The sequence below is a fragment of the Solea senegalensis genome, linkage group LG11 (genome assembly GCF_019176455.1).
Source record: "Solea senegalensis isolate Sse05_10M linkage group LG11, IFAPA_SoseM_1, whole genome shotgun sequence".
NCBI lineage: Eukaryota > Metazoa > Chordata > Actinopteri > Pleuronectiformes > Soleidae > Solea > Solea senegalensis.
Genome location: NC_058031.1, coordinates 22,448,409 through 22,469,268, shown reverse-complemented (window position 1 = coordinate 22,469,268; position 20,860 = coordinate 22,448,409). Strand labels below are relative to the sequence as shown.

Below are 20,860 nucleotides of genomic sequence, written 5' to 3'. Positions count from 1 at the left end.
CTTGAGTGACCTGAAAGGCGCTTTTAAATTAAATGTATTATTATTATTACTATTATTATTATTATTAGTTTTATTATTAATAATAAATGTGTACATTTTTTTTTAATCCATTATATGAATGAATTGTTTCAGATTGACATCAGTGACACAAACCTGACAAACACTGCAGCAGTGCAGCAGCTCCCGTTTCCCCACAGGCTAAAAACGTGAATTTTCTCCATGGACTTTGGTGCAGGAGAGAAAAAGTAAAGTAAGGCGACAAAATTTGAGTTTCCTTTCACAAAAAAATGCTGTCAAACCACACGACATCATGTGAAGAGCTCAAACACAAAACATGTACTTAAGGTGCGTGAAATGGAAATATTGTTTACACGTTATTTCCTTTGGTTTAACGATTTAGAAAAGTAACCCGCGCTTTCATTTGATCAAGACTCGACTGCAGTGAAGGGAACACACTCAGATCACAGCTGATAATAAAATGATAAAATGCTTTTATCTTCTAACAGGCACAGAGAGATACTAGCAAATCACGCCCAGTCTTACTAATCACTGTTCTAAATATACATTAAAATGTTTTTTAAATGTTAAAATATATTTTACTCACCAATTCGTTCACTTTCATTTCTGAATTTTTAAAAAACAAAACAAATTTCTTTATTGCAGATGGTAAACAATAAAGTGTTTAATGAAAAAAAAAAGTTTAATGAAGTAGGAACTTAAGTATTTAAAAACAAACACAAAAACCGAATACAATGATCTTAATTTAATTTACCAAACAAATAAACAAACCAACACAAGGTCTTGTTTTTTACAAATGGAACAGTTTTTAATTTTTCAATAGAGAAACGTTTTGCTTTTTAGAATGTAATTTTAACTTTCTCTTTTGATTTAATTTGAACTTTCTCTTTTGATTTAATTTTAACTTTCTCTTTTGATTTAATTTGAAATTTCTCTTTTGATTTCATTTTACAGTTTAAATGTGATTTAAAAGTCACAGTGTTCTTTTGCTACAAGTCAAATTTGAATCTTTTTTCCCTGGTGGTGGAAAAGAGTAAATGATAATAATAATAATAATAATAATTATTATTATTATTATATTAACAATAGCAATAGCAATAATGATAATAATAATAATAATAATAATAATAATGATGATGAATAATCTGTCCTCCTGGCTCCTTATACTATTACTACTACTACTACTACTACTCATAATATTAATAACAATAACAAAATGACTGAAAGTACATAATATTTAATGATAATTGTGTGTGCAGTAGTTATATTACTGACACACGCTCACGAAAAGATTTGCAAAAGCATCTTCTCACCACTAGGTGGTAGAAAGAGACAGTGTCTTTGAGCTTCAGTGGAAGACATAACTGTCATAAATGTCACTATTTATTATTATTTTGTTTGAGATTTTTCATGGAAATCAATATGGAACCATTTCAGGTGAAAGGACAAAGTTGTTCCTATTTAGATGGATGTTTTTGTCGAACAAATTATTCACTTCTTCATTTGTCAGATGACAGGAAAAACATTTTATCTGCATGTGAAACTGCGTGTGTGTGTGTGCAGTTTCTTCCTGTGCTTGATTTTATCACTTTAAACATGTGCAAAGTGTCTTTGAGCGCAAAAAACGCAAAAAAAAAAACGCTTTAAAAACGCTTTAAAAGTGACATGTGAATAAAATGTATTATTATTCTTATAGATTAGATTCTCTAGGAAGTTTGTACTTGATCCAGCCTTAAATCCTTGTAAAATTGAAACTTGCGCTCTCATATTCTAACAGTGAACGGTCTCTGTGGTTACGGCAGAGAAAAACATCCTGTTTGGTGGTTTTCTCTCGTGCACCTGCAGCTTCAAGATGGTCCAGATATGGAGCGGCTGTAAATGATACATCAGTGGACTCCATTGCATGTGCATGTGTGTACATCACTGTGTATAAACACACCCTCTCCAGCAACTATAACCTCTTAAATGAAATCCCAGGTTTGAATGTGTTTTTACACAACCTGAGATTAATATTCAGAGTTTAGTCTGAGTTTATAAATAAGAATTTAAAAAAGGACTTGAGACTTGTATTTGAGAAATTCCTAAATTTCAACAACCTGAATACACTGAATATAAAGGAGCAGCAGATGGATTTGTCAGTATTTAGACCAGGGTCTGGTCTTTTGGAGGGAAAAAAATAGCAACTATTCAATCATATTACGATATTCCATCATGATATCACAATTCATTTCATTTATTTGATTAGGACAATGCACGTTGATCAACATATCAGCAAAAGCATCAACATTAATATGCCGGACTTAGCGCAAAGTCCAAGGTTTTGTACTTATTAACAATATTACGATAATGATAACGTGTAGGTTTTTTGTCAAGAGTTTTCTCTTGAAGTGAGCCCTGCGGTACTCCAGCAGAACAATATGAAGACAGCGAATCGCCAATTTGAACTGCCTGTTTTCTGTCTGACAGGTATGATTTCATCCAGCAGAGGGCGCTGTTTGAGAAGTTGAAATGAGTTAACTTGGCATAGCACAGTAGAAATATTTGTGGTAAATTGATATTTCACAGAATTTCAAAATAAAAGGGTCTGTGTTGACATGGAAATATATAGTACCCAATAAAAATGTATCTATTACTGAAAATCAATATAGATAAATAACATTATAATGACTTTAAGTATGGCGGAGAAGTCTGTTAAAAGCCTTCACTTAATTCAAAATGCTGCAGCACGAGTTCTGACAGGAACTAGAAAGAGAGATCATATCACTCCAGTGTTAGCTTCTCTACACTGGCTCCCTGTACAGTTGGGAATTCAATTTTGAAGGCCGCTTCACATTTGAAAGAACTAGTTTTACCTCATCAGCCTAGATCACTTTTGTCCCTAAACACAGGCTTATTGTGCGAGGCAGAGTCTTGAGTTACCAGGCTCCTCTCCTCTGGAACCAGCCACACTCTCTGTATTTAAAGTTAGACTTAAACCTTTTTGATTAAGCTTATATAGTTTCACATTAGTAGATGCGGAGGAGAACAGAACTTTCAGGGCCAACCTCAAAAGGGTCATCAAGTCCATCCAGATTCACACAAAGGTCAAAAGTCCATACACAAGTCAGAAAAACCAAAGAGTTATTCCAGTGTGTGTAATTCAGTGGATTTAGCAGGTTTTTTGCAGATACACAACCATACATGTCAGCAGTGTTGTGTATTGTGTGTGGTGGCGCCGTCGCACACATACTTGGACATCAATAATAAACGCCGACAGAAAACAATCAATTTTAAAAGCCAGTCTCCATCTAAACTCCCAGTCATTGCTGTAATTCCCTTATTGTGTCCTTGTGTGAGCATCGGGCGTAGCATTGATTAGGTGGCAATTTTATCCATGATTGCATGTATGCATAGCTGACCCCATATCTGTGACTGTAAGCTGCAAAGCTCCGATGGCTGCACAAACACTAAGCAACACAATTACACACACACGTAATCATGCACACACATTTATGATACGTGTTAAGCTTTAATTACCCCCGAGATGGTGTTACACAATACTGATGACTGCATATCAACTTCCACAACTTATAGGACTTGTGTGTGTGTGTGTGAATAAGTGAAGAGAGATGAGCATCACTGCTATTTTCCAAGAGCTTAATATTTAAAGGGGAAGTTTGTAGTTTCTAGTGACACCTGGAGGAAACTGTAACTTCCACAGAGGTGAAATGACCTCGGTGTTTGCGTCATCAACACACTCACGCAAAGGCAAGGTGCTATAATGTTCATCGCCACAGTGGAGAGATGAACAGTGAGTGACAGAGTGAGTGCCTGCTTTACAAGGGAAAGATAAGTCACTGTTAGGCTGCTGCGTTCACACCAAACGCAAAATTATGCGGCGTGCGCCATTCACGCCATTCACTTGACTTCGTTATTTATAGTCCTGACAACTTTTACTTTTACTCCACTACATTTCCGAGATGAAATGTGTACTTTTACTCTGATACATTTCCGTTAACCATCTTTATTACTTGTTTCTACAAAATAAAAGTCCAGGTTTCTGTTCCGGACGTGGGGTTTCAGCTCTCAGCTGTCACCTAGCAAGCTCACGCAAATAAACCGCAGATGAATGTGCCTTAAAACAATGAAGTTTAACTCATCTCAAGCATGTTAGAAATAATTACTTAAAATGAATCCTCCTTTAATTGATTAAGCTGACTAGTGGCGTGCACAGACATTTTGTCGGCTGCCTTATTATAGCAGTGAGAGGTTATAAAAACAAACATTACAGGCGCTGTGGCACATGTTCAATGTAATTACATATTTATGTATGTCAACATGTTAAGAACTAAAGGTGTCAGAACTGTTGTGAGTGAAAAGTGAGCATTGCCACTCCAAGGTGCTATAGCACCACCTAGTGTCTACCTGTATTACCACACCAATCTGTGATAGTGAATTTAACTTCTAATATTTACTTCTATATAGACAACAAATTAAATAAACTCATTAAAATCAGTCAGAGATGTAAAAACTGTTGAAACCAGGCATGAGTTCAAATCTGATAATATCAGGAAAATGTTTTTAAATGACCAAAATATAAGAGATTTGAATTCCTATCTGTGTACAAGAGAAAAATATGATCCTCGCAACTGGTTTTCTGGTGTTCGCCCTCTAAAGTCCACAGTGTCTCACACCCTCACGGTCACATCCACAGCTGACATTATAATCCCATGAAGCTCTTTCTTGTCCACGGCAATAAATCCCTCCACCTCTGCAACAGTGAAGTTCACAAGAGTAATACATCGTAAATCTCCTCCTCCTGCTGATAAAAAACAATCATTTGAGACTGAATTGAGGTCATGGCCTCGTCTCTTTTTTTTATAATTTATCCATTACTCACCCCTGCTGGGCGAAAATAAAACTTGCATGACTGTACATCAACAGTAATGTAACCTTTCCTTTGTTTTGAAAAAGACGGGGGAGGGTCATGGAGAGAGACAAGCAGATGCTAGTGGAGATGGAACTACGAGTGCAAATATGTTTTGGAAGAAAAGAAGCTCTGCTCGAAATCGACAAAACTCCAGATTTTCTGATGGCGATCTTGTCTACAAAAAAACTTAAGAAACGCTTCACAAGTTAAAACCGATGACAAGAATTTGTGAATTGGGCAACATTCAGTAAGTTTTTAACAATTGTCTGATATTTACACCAGGACAACAAAGTGATTTACAAGGAAGGAACAGCAGAAAGGCCATCATCTGCTACTCTCCCACATGGAGTCCCCCAAGGCTCCATTCTGGGGCCTATTTTCTTTGCCTTATATCTGCTGTTATTAGAAAGCATGGCATCGCTGATAATTCCCAAATCTACATGCTATTGAAAACTAATGACCCAAGTTCTGTACAGCGCTTGTTTGACTGCTTAGCAGACATTAAAGCTAAGCTCATCTTGTTAGGACCAAGTGGTGTCCACAATGTCCCAGTGTAAAAAAACTACTACTGTAACTAATCTAACTAAAGATTTTAAAATGGATCTACAGATAAATTTGGTGGTTCAACTGCAACATTTATCGAAGGTCAAGTCTTTCCTTTCTTTCAATGATTTTCATTTCGAGCATTTTTAGCCAGGCTGCCCTCTCTTGCTTGCAGTTAGTCCAGAACGCTGCTGCACATCTGCTGACTAGAACACACAAGCACTGGTCTTGCCCCCTCAGTGATCTTTCACGTCCTTATTCACCGTCACAATCACTGAGCTCTGCAGAAAGCAGATTTCTTCTTGTGTGGCAGTGCTGTGGTGAAACAAACTGTTTTATTTGTATATACAGTATATATTGTTTGACTTTGCTTCTTTGTTTTATTTCTTTTATGTCCTGTTTTTATTGTTTTTTTTTGTACACTGCTTTTAGTTTATATTGTTTCATATCCTGTCTGTTTTATGTATTCATGCGATGTACAGCACTTTGGTCAACTCACTTGTTTTTAAACGTGCTATAGAAATACATTTGGATTGGATCATGACGTTTCAGTGTCTGGGGAATATTATCAGCCTGCAGATAAAATACGTATGTATGTGCTTATTAGGTGATATGACAATAAATAGATTGCATGATTGTTAAGCATGCAGAGAAAAGCAGTTTACTTAAAATGTAAATATGCCGTCAAATCCGGGTTTTTATCAAGGCAATATAAAATATTGTGATTTACATATAAAATGAAAGGAAATGTTATCTTAAAATTCAAAATAAGATTATCTTGGAACCCATGTGTTTTTTATGCAGATGACATCTAGTTCTACCTGTAAATCCACCCATCCCCACCTTCCTCTCCAATTAACTATTTCCGATCCTGATTGTCCTGCATCTTTCTCAGATCAGATTTTAACAGTGATAAAACTGAGGTTGTCCTCATTGACATCCAATCCACCTTAAGCAACCTGACAGTTATTCGCTTCAGTTTCTCCCTCCCCTCAGGGTAAGAAGAGACTGGGTCTCATTCTCAACAGCGCACTATCATTCAAAGCTCACATCAATAATGCAATTCCGTATATACATATTTCTCTCTATGCAACATTAATCACTTTTGCTTTTCCCTCGCACAGAAGAGTCTCCTGTGTGTTATTTGCCAGTGTGTTTCAAACCACGGATGCGCGTGCATGTGTGAGCTCACGCTGAACTAAAAGGATGTTACTTACGTTTCTACAGACAAGCACGTCAAAATAAAAGTGGCAAAAGCAGACAAGGACACAAAGGGAAGGTGATAAACACTTTTCTTTTAATGGACAGTTGTTGAAGGTGGAATGATGTGTGATGTCTTTCCATGTGTGGGTTCTTTCTTTCTCCCTCCCGCAGTGGTTGACTGGATGGTGTAAATTGACAGTAAGAATGAATGTGTGTGAATGGACAATTCACACACATTCTTCAGCCACAAGCCAAGTTCTTGAAAAATGTGGAATCCAAACACAAAGATCACTTAAAGAAGAAGGGTTTTAGCTTATAATCTGATTGTCCTCCAGGGTTTATTATATTTCCCTCTTCACTCAAGTGTGGCTGTTTTCCTGTTTACACTCTGGATCAATGAGGAGCGAAGCATTAAGGACATTGGAGGGTTTGGAGATGGTGAGCTGTCATTTACCGTGTAGGGCATGTCCTTGAACATAAACACCCCCTTGCATTTCGACCAAACGACTCTAAAAAAACGGCAACAGAGGAATCGTAATTGACCATGAGCGCAGGGTGCTGACGGGCTAAAGCACTCACAGGCGTGATGCGACTCACAATGAGCTTGATGGAACGGTACAAAGAACCTGATTAACAGCCACCATCTCCCACGCCCGTGCACCGTCTTTATCTTCAACTGAAATACAACACCTGGGAGAAATTGGTGTGCAGCGCGCTGTTGCTCATAAATTACAATACTTTCTTGTCGCCCAGAGAAATGAAAGTGTATGGAAGGGACTCAAAGCTTGTGGCAGTGCATCACTAAGCATGTTTCCAATGCTTTTCCAATGGCAACCCATCATGACGTCACTCATTGGGGTGCACATGCCCCTGTCACCATCTCAACTGACCTATGAAAAGCACTGATTACACTGTCATGATGCTTCAATGTTATGTTAAAGTAATACAGGCCATTATTTAAAATTTTCGACTCACAAGTGCCCCCACAGTTGCTGAGTGTAATTGAATTATCGTGTTTTATCAAGTCATATCACAGATATTGAAAAAAATACAATTTCTATTGCAAGTAAATGTATATAATGAATTATTTTTTATATTGTTGTGCCAGCATTATTTTTTTGTTTTATTTATTTACAAGCTAACACGGTAAACCAATACAGTAAGATTCTTGTTGTACATGTTCTTACTTTATGCTGTTAACCACAATTGTTTTAAATATTTAACAATATTTATTTGACATTTGATGAAACCTTCCACTGTTATGGATATGAATTTCTTTTCAATTCACTATTTAATATAAAATAATACATATTTAATATAAATGGGATTTCACAAAATGCAAAAAGTCAACAATTTTGTATGATGACCTGAATAGTTATAGATTGTCATTATGACATTTGTGAGTGGAAACATAGTTCAAAATAAAGTATCCCTCATGTGCTAGGGACACACTGTAACCCCACAAAAACACCTGGGGGTCCATAGACTCCACTTTGATCGCTGTATCTACAGAAGTGAGTGGTACATGGAACACGAGTTTGGTGTTGACGTAACGAGAAGGGAGGACGGAAAAGAAAAGAAAATGGCCGAAATGGCAGTTGTCTCACCAGAGCAGGAAGTAAAGGGAGGCGGGATCTAATAAATCAGTCACACCTGAGAGCTGAGGAGTGAGGTGGAGTGAATGCAGGAGAAGTGAGTGCAGACAAAATAAGGAATATTCTGAAGTTCGATGAAGTTCTTTGAGCAACTAAGAAAAGAAAATGAAAGACAAAAAAAACAGAGGAATAAGCGGATTTCTGGAGCAGGAGACTCTCATGATCTTAGTGGCTGAATTCTCGGTTGGAAGACTACTAGTAGCAGATAAGTTCAACATTTCTGGAAATCTCCTGGCTTCCGACCTTAAGCTACAGATCACCCCTCTCTTCCCTCTTCTGTCTTTTCTCTTTCTCTCTCTCACACACACACACAATCAATTCATATCCCTCTGAAACTGAACTGAACTGAAATTATATTTACTTTCCCCATTACCTCACACTTCCCCACACACATACATATGCAAACATACAGAATAATCCTAATCCATTCATATCCCACTGAATTGAAATTCTATCTATCACATCTCTGAACTGACTTCTACAGATGTTCCTCTTTTTCACCGTTGCCCTCCTCTGAACTGAAAGGACATTGTTGTTGAAAGACTTTTTGGCCTTTTTTGGCGCTTTCTCTGTTGGGTTGTTCCAATTCAATAATTATTTTGAATATAATATATCCGAACGTAACCTTGCAGTGGTTTTATGTTCATGTTATGTTGGCATCTATTGTAGCATAGCGATAAGCTAACCCGGGTAACCACTCTGAATTATGAATATTTGAAATAATAAAAATTGACAGGATTTGATTGGTCTCCTGTCTATATGAACTATATGAAAGAACACATTAATGGGTTTACGCTTTTATCCAAACCACGTAAAGGCTCTGTTGTTTATGTGTGACCCATTTCTATCTCAAGTCAGGGTAGATTATTAGTATTGGGTAAATTCATATTATTTATAGATGTTCTCAGATGCCTGGAGAGATGTGCAGCTATGGAAAAGTGCTGCATAAGGCACGATGTAAGAAACTGATTCAGGTTTAAATAAACAACAAGGATCGTGACATCTGTGAGGGGAAAAATAGATTTGGACCAATACATATGAAAAGTAAAAGGTGGATAATTACTCAAGGGAAAAAAAAAAAAATCAAAGTGAAAAGGAGCAAGAGATCGGACCATTTTAATGAGGTTAGCTAAGGGTCTGTTATGCAGAAGTTCTTCTTTTATTATTAATTGGTGTCACTGGTGAGTGGGTTTATAGTCTACACCCTAAGTCTGGTCTGTGCGTGTGTGTGTGTGTGTGTGAACACTGAGAGGGAGGAGATGGTGTGAGTTCTCCATCTGCCCCTAAGACACCATCTACTCCCTCCAGCTGTTGATACACCACACGCACGCAGCAGAAGGTCTGTGAGTTGGATCAATGAACGCACGCATGTGCGCACAGAATGTGGCTGAATGCAGATGACAAGTAAACACACTCATTGCGAAGTAAATAGACCTCGTTTTGAAAAGAGACCTTTTCCTTATTTTGCACATTTTCACATCATTAAATTAAGACCTGAGGGCAGAATCCTGACTCCAATTAACTCCAGTATCTAGACTTTCCAATATTGTTCATACAAATACGTAGTTATTTTGACAAAAGTTTACTTTTACCAGATGGTCGACCATACTTGGTGGTGAAACATCAAGGGATATGTTATATTAGTATCCATAAGCGGTGTAATGGTTCACATGACTCACACAAGGTACAGTACATACCTCGGTTTTATGGTCATGGTTCAGTACGAGTTCATTACAATGGGAACAAAACCAACAAAAAGACCCAAATGCATAGTAGTAGTAGATTTGTACTCATTTATCTTAAACCGTCATGTTTGTACCACCTAGTGTTGAATACAGCTGCACACAATAACATGTTATACTGTAAATATCTAGTAAATGCCTAGTTTAAATGTTAATATCTACTGTATATCAGCAGCAGTGTGTGTGTGTGTGTGTGTGTGAGAGAGAGAGAGACAGTTTGTGTCTGTATTTAACACCTTGTTTTGTGCTTTATATCATTATCTTGGTGAAACCATCGTAGATATATACGTAAAGCTTTTCTGCTTCCCCGCTTTGTTCACTCCTATCTCTGCAGAGTCTCTCCATTGGTGGAGTGGAGTGAAGGAGAAAGGAGCTGTTGAGATAGATCCGGCGTCACGTGACTCGCAATGACAAGTTGTCTGGAAAAGCTTGAAAAGTGTCCTGTGCCAGTGCCGGAAGACAGGATTCCCTTTGAAATCCTTGAAAGTTTGTGAATTTTTTTTGGAAAATCGCCCTCAATAGACATGGGTCATTGAAAGTGCTTGAATTTCGTGCAAAAAGGAGTTGAACTGAGCCTTCCCTGCTGGCCCTGACAATATCAAAAAAGTATTTTTCTTTTATTATCATTATTATTATTATTTTTAATAATCAAATTAATGTGTGTCTGAACGTGTCTGAATTCAATTACTTTTTCAGTATGTTATGATTATATTTCCAGAAAGAATATGGTTATTTTTTGTGAAGCAGAGCTGGATTTTCCTGGATGTCATTAAACGCATCATAGCTCCGTGGACCTGCTCTAGTAGTATTGCTGGCCTTTCGTTGAAGCTGCTATTTTCTATTTGGTTATAACTTTGACTGACGTGTGTCGTCAGCCAATCAAAATGTGATATCATAGTGACAGAACGCCCCCAGGCCCAGCGATGTGTCTGGCGCTAGCCCCCGCTGTTGTCATCAACGACGTTTGAACCTTAGGAAATTATTTCAGGAGGAAGACCTACACCGAAGAGGTACATATTTTCCGGTAGTTCAAGTGTTAATGATAAATTTATAAATTTTTTTAAAAGTGGTGAGGACAAAACTGTTGATCATAAATAGTGCCGGGGACGTGTTCCGCCGCGTAGCTGACGCCTATGCTTATGTGGAAGCTAGTTTTTGTGTCATATAGTGGCTTGTGAAATTGTGTTTGCTGAGTGACTTAACGGAAGATGTGGTGGTAATGATGCAGTAGCCTATAGATGCGCAGTGGTGTGCGTGTGCACTATGGCGTGTTTTTTTGTCGTTTTTTTTTTTTTACTGAAGGCCCTGACTGAAACCCCACGGTACGCTACTGGATAGGACCCTTGTTTGTTACGATGCCACCTACTGTTTCAGCAGTTTGGTTGTCAACAGTGCATGTGAGAACAAAGGGCCTGAAAACTGGATTCATCATTTATCTGCAGTAGCTGTTGCTATTAGCCAAATAAGAATAGAATAATCAATGCTAGCTGTTGTCTCTAAACCTAATTCTCTCATTGCTCAGACTGTAAACAGTAGTATACACTTTCGACCAAGATTGATTTTCCTGCTTCCATCATGTCATCTCTTATCTTCTGAGGGTAATGTGAGAGCTGGAGCCAATCCCAGTGGACAATGGGAAGAGGTGGGGGTACATTCTGGGTAGGTCAACTGTCAATCACAAGGCCAATAAACAAACTAACCTATCTTCACTTCTGAGTGTCCAATTAACCTACCCAATTTGCATTGTGAATCCCTCCAGGCAGCAACCTCATCAGTCAGACTTCTGGTTTTAGACATTCTACTGCTGTGGTGAATACGTCTGACCCAGATATGAATGAAAAATGATGTCTTGAAAACAACTTACAACAGGGTGAATGTCACTCCTGTCAAAGCCTGAGCAGGTCTGCATCGTCTGTATTTATACTGGCACTATGTCACTTTTGATTCCGGGTCCATGCCACATGAAGGTCGACAAAATTCTTCATTACGGCACATTTTTTTAGGGGTATTGTCTAGTCTTGTGCATGTTCCAGGTAGGGTAGTGGGCAATTTTTGGATTCAGTAATACACATGGGGCAAACATGGGTGGGGCCACCATGGAAACCACAGAGAAACCCACATGGGACCCATATTGTCATCCTAAATATAACTCTTATGTGCCCACATGGACATGCTGGCTCTGTAGTTAGGTTTTTGTTTTTTGGCTTCACGGGTACTTAAGCATAATAGAGGCCACTATCTTGCATGCATTTGGCGTTTAGAAGCAGAAGCCCACTATGTGAACAATAAAACATGTCAACATGTAAAAGGCCGCAGGTTCCCTAATGAACTTGGTGAGTAGCATTCAGGGTCTCAGAGTTCTCACAGAACTCATGACTTCCAACTTCTATTCCATAGATATTAATGGTCTGTAATCACCCTCCCAACAAACACAGGCACCCCAGCAGTACATCATCAGATACCTCATCTCCTTATCACCTTTCCTTGCATGCCCACATGGCTGCCATGACAACTTGAGCCACTTTTAGTTTAGTGTGTGTGTCATATATGCAGAGCACAGTATGGCCACGTGTGAATGGTCCCCTCGTACGTTACTGAAGGGCTTTCCACATGATGTGCAGGACAGAAATAGTCCCTCTGTAAATGAACCATGAACAGTGTCTGGTGTGGTGGACGTCCTAATGATATCTTGACATATGCACATCTGAGTGAATCCTGCAGGGTTCACAAAGTCATTATCTTTCTTACTTGAGTGTCTGATGTCAGTGAAGGAGGGACCACAAGCTTGTGTTAAAGACGGGGCCTGAATGTGGATGATCTTTCCTGGTGGTTGGGGTGGGGTGGGGGTCTACAGCTGATGTCGTTGGTTAGACATGTCCTCTGGATGTCAGGAAATCCTGAGGGAAGAAAGGTGTCACAAGAGGCTATCAGGCATAAAAGGGGACTGCTCGGCTCCGTGATTCTTCCCTCCTCGCTTTGGCCTCACTTTCCATTGCCTCAGTTTTATTCCCATACCCCTGTAATTGTACCTGTTAGGTTGGGAATCATTTTAAATTGGATTGATTCCGATTCTGCTCATCTATTCCAGTTCATCTTGATTCTCATTGATTTCAGTAGATCAAAAGCCTGGGTCTGTTACATCCCAGCTCGTTAGGGGTAGAAGGGAAGCAACAAATAAATAACCAAGCTGTCACATGGTTAAATAAAATAATTTATTTTACAAAGGAGTTGATGGTAAATTTGACAAAATAATGTGGCAAACAACAAGGATAGGAAAAAGCAAATGAAAAAGGAATCTTCAAAAAGAGTTAAATTACTTATTTGTCAAATTTCTTCTTCCGTTGGGAGGGAGACTACCGGAGGTTCTGCGGCCGCTAAATTGGACCGTCAATCCACCTGCAACTCCGCCCATCCGCTCCAATGATAGGCGAGGGACCACACAGACTAGTTTGCATATCTAACTCAAGGCTAATTAGGGAGGACGGTGTCCAGCGGCCATAACAGGGTCCAATATTAGACGACATTTTATAGAAACAACAAACAATACTATTTACCAACTGAAGGGGGACCCCCAGAGCCGGATTAAATAAATGGACTATACTAGGCAGACTGTATTTTTTGGGCCCCCCTCCATCGATGTTATTTATGAATTGAAATCTGAAACTTACCAAACTTACTAATAAAAGTTAATTCACATTTTACATAGCGTAGTCTTTGGTTACGAGTTGGTTCTTTGTATGCCAAAATAAGTCACGTGTCGTATATTAAACAGTCTATCATACTATTTTTTGATTTTTATTACAATATTTATACTTTACTACAAGGCTCTATTAAATGCTATTAAATGATCCTTATCTTATCCATTGTGAGTGTCATTGTTAAGGCAGTAGTACCAGTAAATCACCAATAGGTGTCAGCATTCCTATGTAAACAGAGCAAATAAGATAAATGTTGTAAGCTATTGCGTTTTGCAGAAAATCTTAATTAAATGTGTTGATTAAATTGAATAGTTTGATAAGTAGTCAAATATACAAAGACCAATACAATTTGCAGTAAGAGAAACTGTGCTGTCGTGGTAAAGAGGTTTATTTTCATGGACAAGCATCACCTCTCACCTCTTTGGAAGCCATTCTAGATTTAGTCTTAGTTTTAGTCTTTAGTCTAAACCAAACTTATTAGTTTTAGTCACGTTTCAATCAGTGTCACACATACGTTTGACATGAAATTTCCTCCACCGGTGGTGCGCCGCGACCGACTCTAGATCGGTTTGGAAGAGCTCGGGGCGAAGGTGGTTTACAGCGAACCCCCGCCCGGACCTCGCCCGCGGACATGTGCACTCGCCGCGGCTTCTCCCGCCCGCCTGCCTACTCGGCCCCCTGCCAATCGGGCCCTATAGGCATGTGCCTAGTTTGCCTTTGCGTTAATCCGGCTCTTGGGACCCCTGAACAAATCCTACTTTGTGTTACTTTAACCAAAGTCCAAACCCCTCCGAAATCCTTTGGAACTTGTGAGGACCGTATCCTCACTTTCACCAACATGTCCTCATAACGATGGCGATGAACCCGCCACAGAAAGAACATTCATGTGCTGACACTATTCCAGCCAGTTACTATGTGTCCAACTAATCTGAAACGTCCCACATCAGAGTGACGGCTGATTTATCTCTCATGTCTGGCCTCGAGCCATCGCACTACAGCACAGAGGGCTATTTCAGTTAACACACAGGCTGCAGGCCAGGAGAAGAATGAGCCTCATGATGAATCCTCTAATGTTCTCCCTCTTCTTTCTCCATCTCTCTGGTGGTGTTTTGATTATGTAACTGCTCACTGGAAACATATGACATGGATGTGACTTGTAGCCACGGAGACACAAATACACACACATACATGATCACTGCAGACATTATAACTAAGCATGCACACACACACACACACACAGCTGAGAATGTTTGTGGGAAGAAATAACTTCCTCTGCTTTCAATGTCCATGCAGCTGTCATTTTTACTTCATCTACTCATTTATTTGTTCAATAATTAAAGATATTAAATTGAATTCCTCAAGTGTTTGTATTATGACCCCAGGGTTATGTTTTCCCTTCCCTCCTGTGTGTGTTGCTCTCTGCATGTGTGTGATTGGTTGCAGGTGAATCCTGGGAGCTGATTGGTCAGACACTGATCATCCCAGACTGACAGTTTGAGATTGTTTTTTTATTGGGAGTTGGGAAGATGGAGTCTACTCATTCTGATCTGACGACTTTTAGAGAATCTATGAAAGCAAACTAAACTTCTTTAGTTCGTTAGGTCCCCAGAAAACTCTTGAGGATCGTTTTCACGAGGTCGACTGAACACGGCGCCCTTCAATTCAATTTGTTATTTTTACTTCACACTCGCCACCACTTTCCACAGATTTGCCTCAGGCCAAACATCATGCTCCTGTTTTTCAAAGCTGTATTTTGCATTGCAGGTGTTTTACTATATTTTAGCCTCCCAATCTGTGCTGCAGCCATGGCTTCTCTCTCCTCCTTACTCTCCTGCTCTTTCTTGCTCCTTCTTCAACATGCATCTCAATGAAGTATAATTTATTTCAGTAATTCAAATCAAAAAAGTGAAAATCATAGATTCATCACACTCAAAGTAAAACAGTTCAAGCCTTGGTTTGTTAGAATTGAATGAAAACCCAAAGTTCAGTATCTTGGTATCCCTGTATGTCTTCTAGAGCTCGGAGCTTTTCAAAATAAGGGGCATTGGAAATTGAAAAGCAACAATTAATATGATTGAGTGATCGTATGAAAAATTAAATATTATCATTTTATTTTCAGTGTCTGCCAATAATTTCATCTAAATTTTACACACTGGACCTTTAACCCTTTATAGGGCACTCATTGAAATACTATGAAATTCAAAAAATCAACTTTAGAGGGTTGTTGGGGGCCATAACCAGAGTTTATTTCTGTTTTCAACATTTTCAAAAATTTCCATTTTCTTGCAGAAAACCAAAGTAAACGAAGTTATCGTATTTGGTTCCTTGCCCTTCAGTGGTAAAAAAAATGTATACGTGTATATGTAAAATATACAACAAAAACACATGTATGTTTCACATTAGAACATCACTTTTAGAACATAAGTGCTGATACAGAGTCCTTTCTAAATAAATTGCACAACATTATATGCAAATATTATAACACACGTATAAAATACGTAATACAACTTTATGTACTGTATAACAGTATAACACACAGTACAACTTTATACTGTATAGCATACAGTATAACATACACAGTACACCTTTATGTACTGTATAACAGTATAACGTTCATCCTATAACTTTATAAACTGTATAACATACACAGTACAATTTTGGACACCATTAGGACAGCTTATTCATGGTACTCAATGAAGCAGTTGCGCTCACTGTTCATGCAAAGGTGGACCTTGCAGACCCTGCAGACCACATTTGACCTCACAATGTTGCCTTTCCTGCTGCAGTACTTGCAGGTCTGGCGTTTGGCATGTACAGGGGCATGAAAGAGGGACAGGTCAAAGCGCACAGCCTCATTTGGTGTGTGGCTGCGGTGTCCCCGGACAGGCTCAGGGACATCAACACTGGTGGTCAGGCTTTCAACAGTTGAGGACGAGCTTCTTCTGGTGCTTGATTTGGCAGACGTCTGGCCGCTGGCGCCCCTGAACACCTGGATTCTGAAATCCTTCAGAGACTGGCCATTCACTCCAAGGGCCTTACTGTCCCGTCGGTAAACAACCCAGGCATTTGTGATACTGACATCAATGACATATGCAAACAGACGCAAGTACCACCTCTTGGACTTCATGGGGGTGCGGTAGAGGTGTACCAGCATGTCACTCTTATCAATGCCCCCCATGTTGGCATTATAACTCCTGATGACAGCTGGACAGCTCACAGGCTCCTTCATCTTGGTCTCACTGCAGTACCTGATGACTGAGGACATCGGCTCAACCCCCATGTCTGTTGACAGCAGAGTGACTGTTCTGTTGTCCTTCCATCTGACGGCCAGTATCCCATCATCACTGGTAACATAGTCATAAGTACCACGGGGTACAGCCTTCTTCTCCATCTCCTTGATGGACTTGAGTGGCGGATTTCTGATTCTATTGTCCCTTGCTGTCCCTGTGTATCTGCAATTCTGATCTCTGAGGTACCGCACTAGCTCCATACTGGTAAAAAAGTTGTCGGCAAAGATGGCTGTGGTGGTTAGGGAGGACATGGTACTCGCCAGGACAGCAACAATCTGGCTGGTGGCACCCAGCACTATTTGTTCAGGCGTCAGGGGGACATCATGGGCCTCCAGGGTAGTTTTGCCCTGGTATAGCACCATGTCATGGATGAAGCCATCTTCAGAGCCCCTTGCAAACAACTTAAAACCCCACTTGTCTGGCTTGTTTTTGATATACTGCCTCAGGTTGCCAGCTGTCTTCCCTTTGTAGGCAACCATCACCTCATCTACAGACTGTTTGGGGGTCTGTGGCTCACGCCTGAAGGCATTATTGAGAAAGCTGAACAGTGGCCGGACTTTGAAGAAACGGTCGCTGGTGCCTGGGATCTGAGTGTTGTCATTGAAGTGGATAACCCTTTTCAGCAGCCTGAACCTCTTCGATGACATCAGGTTGGCAACTTGAGGGACCCTGGTTTCCATGGCCCAGTAACCTTCAACAGAGGGGAGCTCAACAACACCCATATAGATGAGGATGGCTAGAAAGGTCATTATTTCATTCTCATTGGTGGAGAAAGTGGTGTTGATGTCCTTCTGAGCAGCATATAAGTTTGTCTGGTATGTTATATGACTGATCATTTGGGCATCAAAGTACCTAATAAAGTACTGAAAAGGCATGTCAATGTAGTCTGGGGCAGAGTGCTGGTATTCAGGAAGGGCTGTGTTGTTCAGGTCAACTTTATGCCAGGTGGTTGGCCTGGGTGCTAACTTGCCAGATCTCCTTGGCCTCTGGGCTTGTACTGCTGGCTGCACATTATCATCACCATCATTATCGTCGTCATCCTCACTGTACTCACTGTCCTCACTGTAATTTTCATGGAGCACCTCAACCACAGGTTGGATCCGTTTCCTCTTGGCAGAGGGGTCAGTGTCACTTGTACATGGAATGTCCTGGTTGTGGCTGGGTGGGACATAATCAGGGTCTGCCACATCATCATCATCCTCCTCATCATCATCACTGATGGCAGGGTGGACGGGCACGACAACACTGTTCCTCCTCTTGGCATAAAACATCCGGGCAGACATTGCCTAAAGATTTCACACAATATAACAGTCGTTAAAAGGTCACAAGCTGACAAAAATCACACATTTTCACTATTTATAGCTTTAATATTTCTAGAAATCAGTTAAAATTCTCCCTGAATCACTGCATAGTATTATAAAAACCTTTGGCAACATTAAAACATAAATTCCTTAGTTGTATTGCTTGTTTAATCAAGAAAATGCTATAAGCATGCATTGTTAGGTGCATCGGGCATATGTCCAAAAATGGACACACCTAATGAACTCCCGTTTTTAGGTGAACCGGGTGTATGATCAAATATGGTGCCTGCATTTTTCATGCTGTAATTTCACTTATTTTTACAAGTCCTCCACAAACAACACATATGTCATCACTAAGCACAACTATTCAACTATAAAATGTGTGAGTTTCATCAACTTACCATGATTAGTTTAGAAGTTTTGTACAGAAAGGTAAGGTGAGCTGAGCATCTTTAGCGTCTTTTTCTGACGTCAGTGGAGAGAGAAAGTTAGATGCACTCCAGGTCTCTGCTGATTGGTCGAATGCCACAGTCATGTGATCTGTGAAGTAGGGTGATCTCTTCTGATTGGCTGAGTGAGGACCACATGGTTCTTGACCTCACTGAGGTATAGGACAGTGGCCATTTGCAAAGGGTGCGGAAATTACCAAAAATAGTCACTTGCCCTATAAAGGGTTAAAAATAGCCAGGTTTAATATTTGAGTGGACGCCAATATAAATAATGTGCTATTATACACAGGATGCAACTTGGCGATATAGCGCTGTTTCCTGTGCCTGAGGGGCGAGGCGACCCATGCAGGCATGAAAAATGAGATATGGTCGTCATCAACACAACATGAGAGTGGGGTCGAATGAAATGAAATGAAATGAAGTGAAGACAATAACAATGAACGTGTGATTTATCACTGCTGAGGGTGGTTTCTGCTACACAGAAGGATCCCCACTCTCTTACAGGATATTATGACTTCTCTTCTCTGTGTGCTGTTGTCGTACAAAAGGCAAAGGCCCAGTGTGTGGGGGTTTGTGGGCAGTTCATGTAAGTCTATAAAAGGATTCTTGTTGTTACTGGAGCTTTAGAAGCCTTATGTACTTTAGACAGTGGCCTACTCCTGGAGGCAGAACGGACAAACCAGCCAAATTATACTGCCATGACCCCCGGGTTCTCCACATGACTTACCTTGGGCTTTTTATTTCTGTTGTGCCTGCTTTTCTGTTCCTTGTTTTAGTCAGTCTTGTATTAATAAGTACCTTAAAGGGATACTTATACAAGTATCTTACCAGAAAATCACTGGGATTATTTTTATAATGAATTTAAAGGCGGCTGTAATGCACTTTATTTTGTTGGCCAACCGCCAGAAAGAAGACGATTATCCACAGATAGTGAATTTAGTCTCTGTGCTCTTCATTGATTCATTCATTTCACTTCACTTTGTTTCAGTCCATCCAATGAGCTGCTGTGGTTTTCTGGTCCTGTTCTCTGTGTTTTGAGGCATATTAATGATTGAAACTGAAGGAGTTATTCTTCTTCCTCCTACAGAATCGCGCTTTTCAGGGCCTGAACATTTGGTGACAAAGCGTCAAATTGGAAGTGGGAGGGGCTAACACAATTTGTTTTGGAAAATATTTAATGTGCATGAACGAAATTTGGTACACATGTTAATCATGCCAGGACGGTCCAAAAAGTAATTGAGGACGTTGTCGTAAGTTGCACAGGAAGGCCACCATCTTGAGTTAAACGGCCATTTTTGGGGGGATTTTGGTGAATTTGCACCAATGGTATTTGAACGCACTTGTCCTATAGAGCTTTGGTCCGATCATCCTCAGACTCACTGTGGACCAGTTGAGGATATACAGTTGTTTGCGGTCCGTGATATATACTATATTCTCTATCTGTGTGACTTTAATTACTCAATATGACAGTGGTCATTTTGGATTTTGTTTTAGTTATAGTCTTCTGACTAAAATACCATTTAGTTTTAGTCATATTTTAGTCATCTGAGATGTTTTTGTCTAGTTTTAATGAATTAAATATCATATTTAGTCAACTAAATAGTCAAATGAGTTTGTTTGTATTGTTTAAATGTGTTATTAAGGTTTGAATTGTTGTATTTTTATTTAAAATCCAAGATTAGCAGTGTTGGTGGTTTGTTTCATTCAGTCTGAAGTACATTTTAAATGTAGTGACAGAAAAATAGCTGAGCTGATAAAATAGTGTGCGTGTGTGCGCTTTACTGAACCTTTGCATGGATTTCTGAATGACTCGCCTCCAAATGTCACTTCAGGTTTGTTGTGGTTTCACCTTTGAGTTTGGCTCAGCAGGGTTTACAAAGAGTTTTGTCTTCAACATCGTACGTGAGATTCAAGATTCAACCAAATGTCATCTCTTCTCTTTCCTAATGCTGTCATTTCTGCCGCATTTCCTTATGTGTCCTCCTCAGTGTTGACATTCGGGTGGATCAGGCAACCTCCGTACCTCACAAAGAGATTCATCTGATTGGATCT

At 39.6% G+C, this 20,860-nt stretch overlaps 1 protein-coding gene across 1 annotated transcript; it reads right to left on the bottom strand.

Annotated features, from left to right (window-relative positions):
- Positions 1–15,987: 15,987 nt before the first annotated feature.
- Positions 15,988–18,997, bottom strand: LOC122777602 (piggyBac transposable element-derived protein 2-like). Its single transcript, XM_044038932.1, has 2 exons — positions 18,761–18,997; positions 15,988–18,344 (listed from the first exon to the last, which is right to left on the bottom strand). Exons 1-2 carry the CDS (start codon positions 18,761–18,763, stop codon positions 16,446–16,448), a joined length of 1,902 nt encoding a protein of 633 aa, XP_043894867.1. The 5' UTR covers positions 18,764–18,997; the 3' UTR covers positions 15,988–16,445.
- Between the last annotated feature and the right edge of the window lie 1,863 nt (positions 18,998–20,860).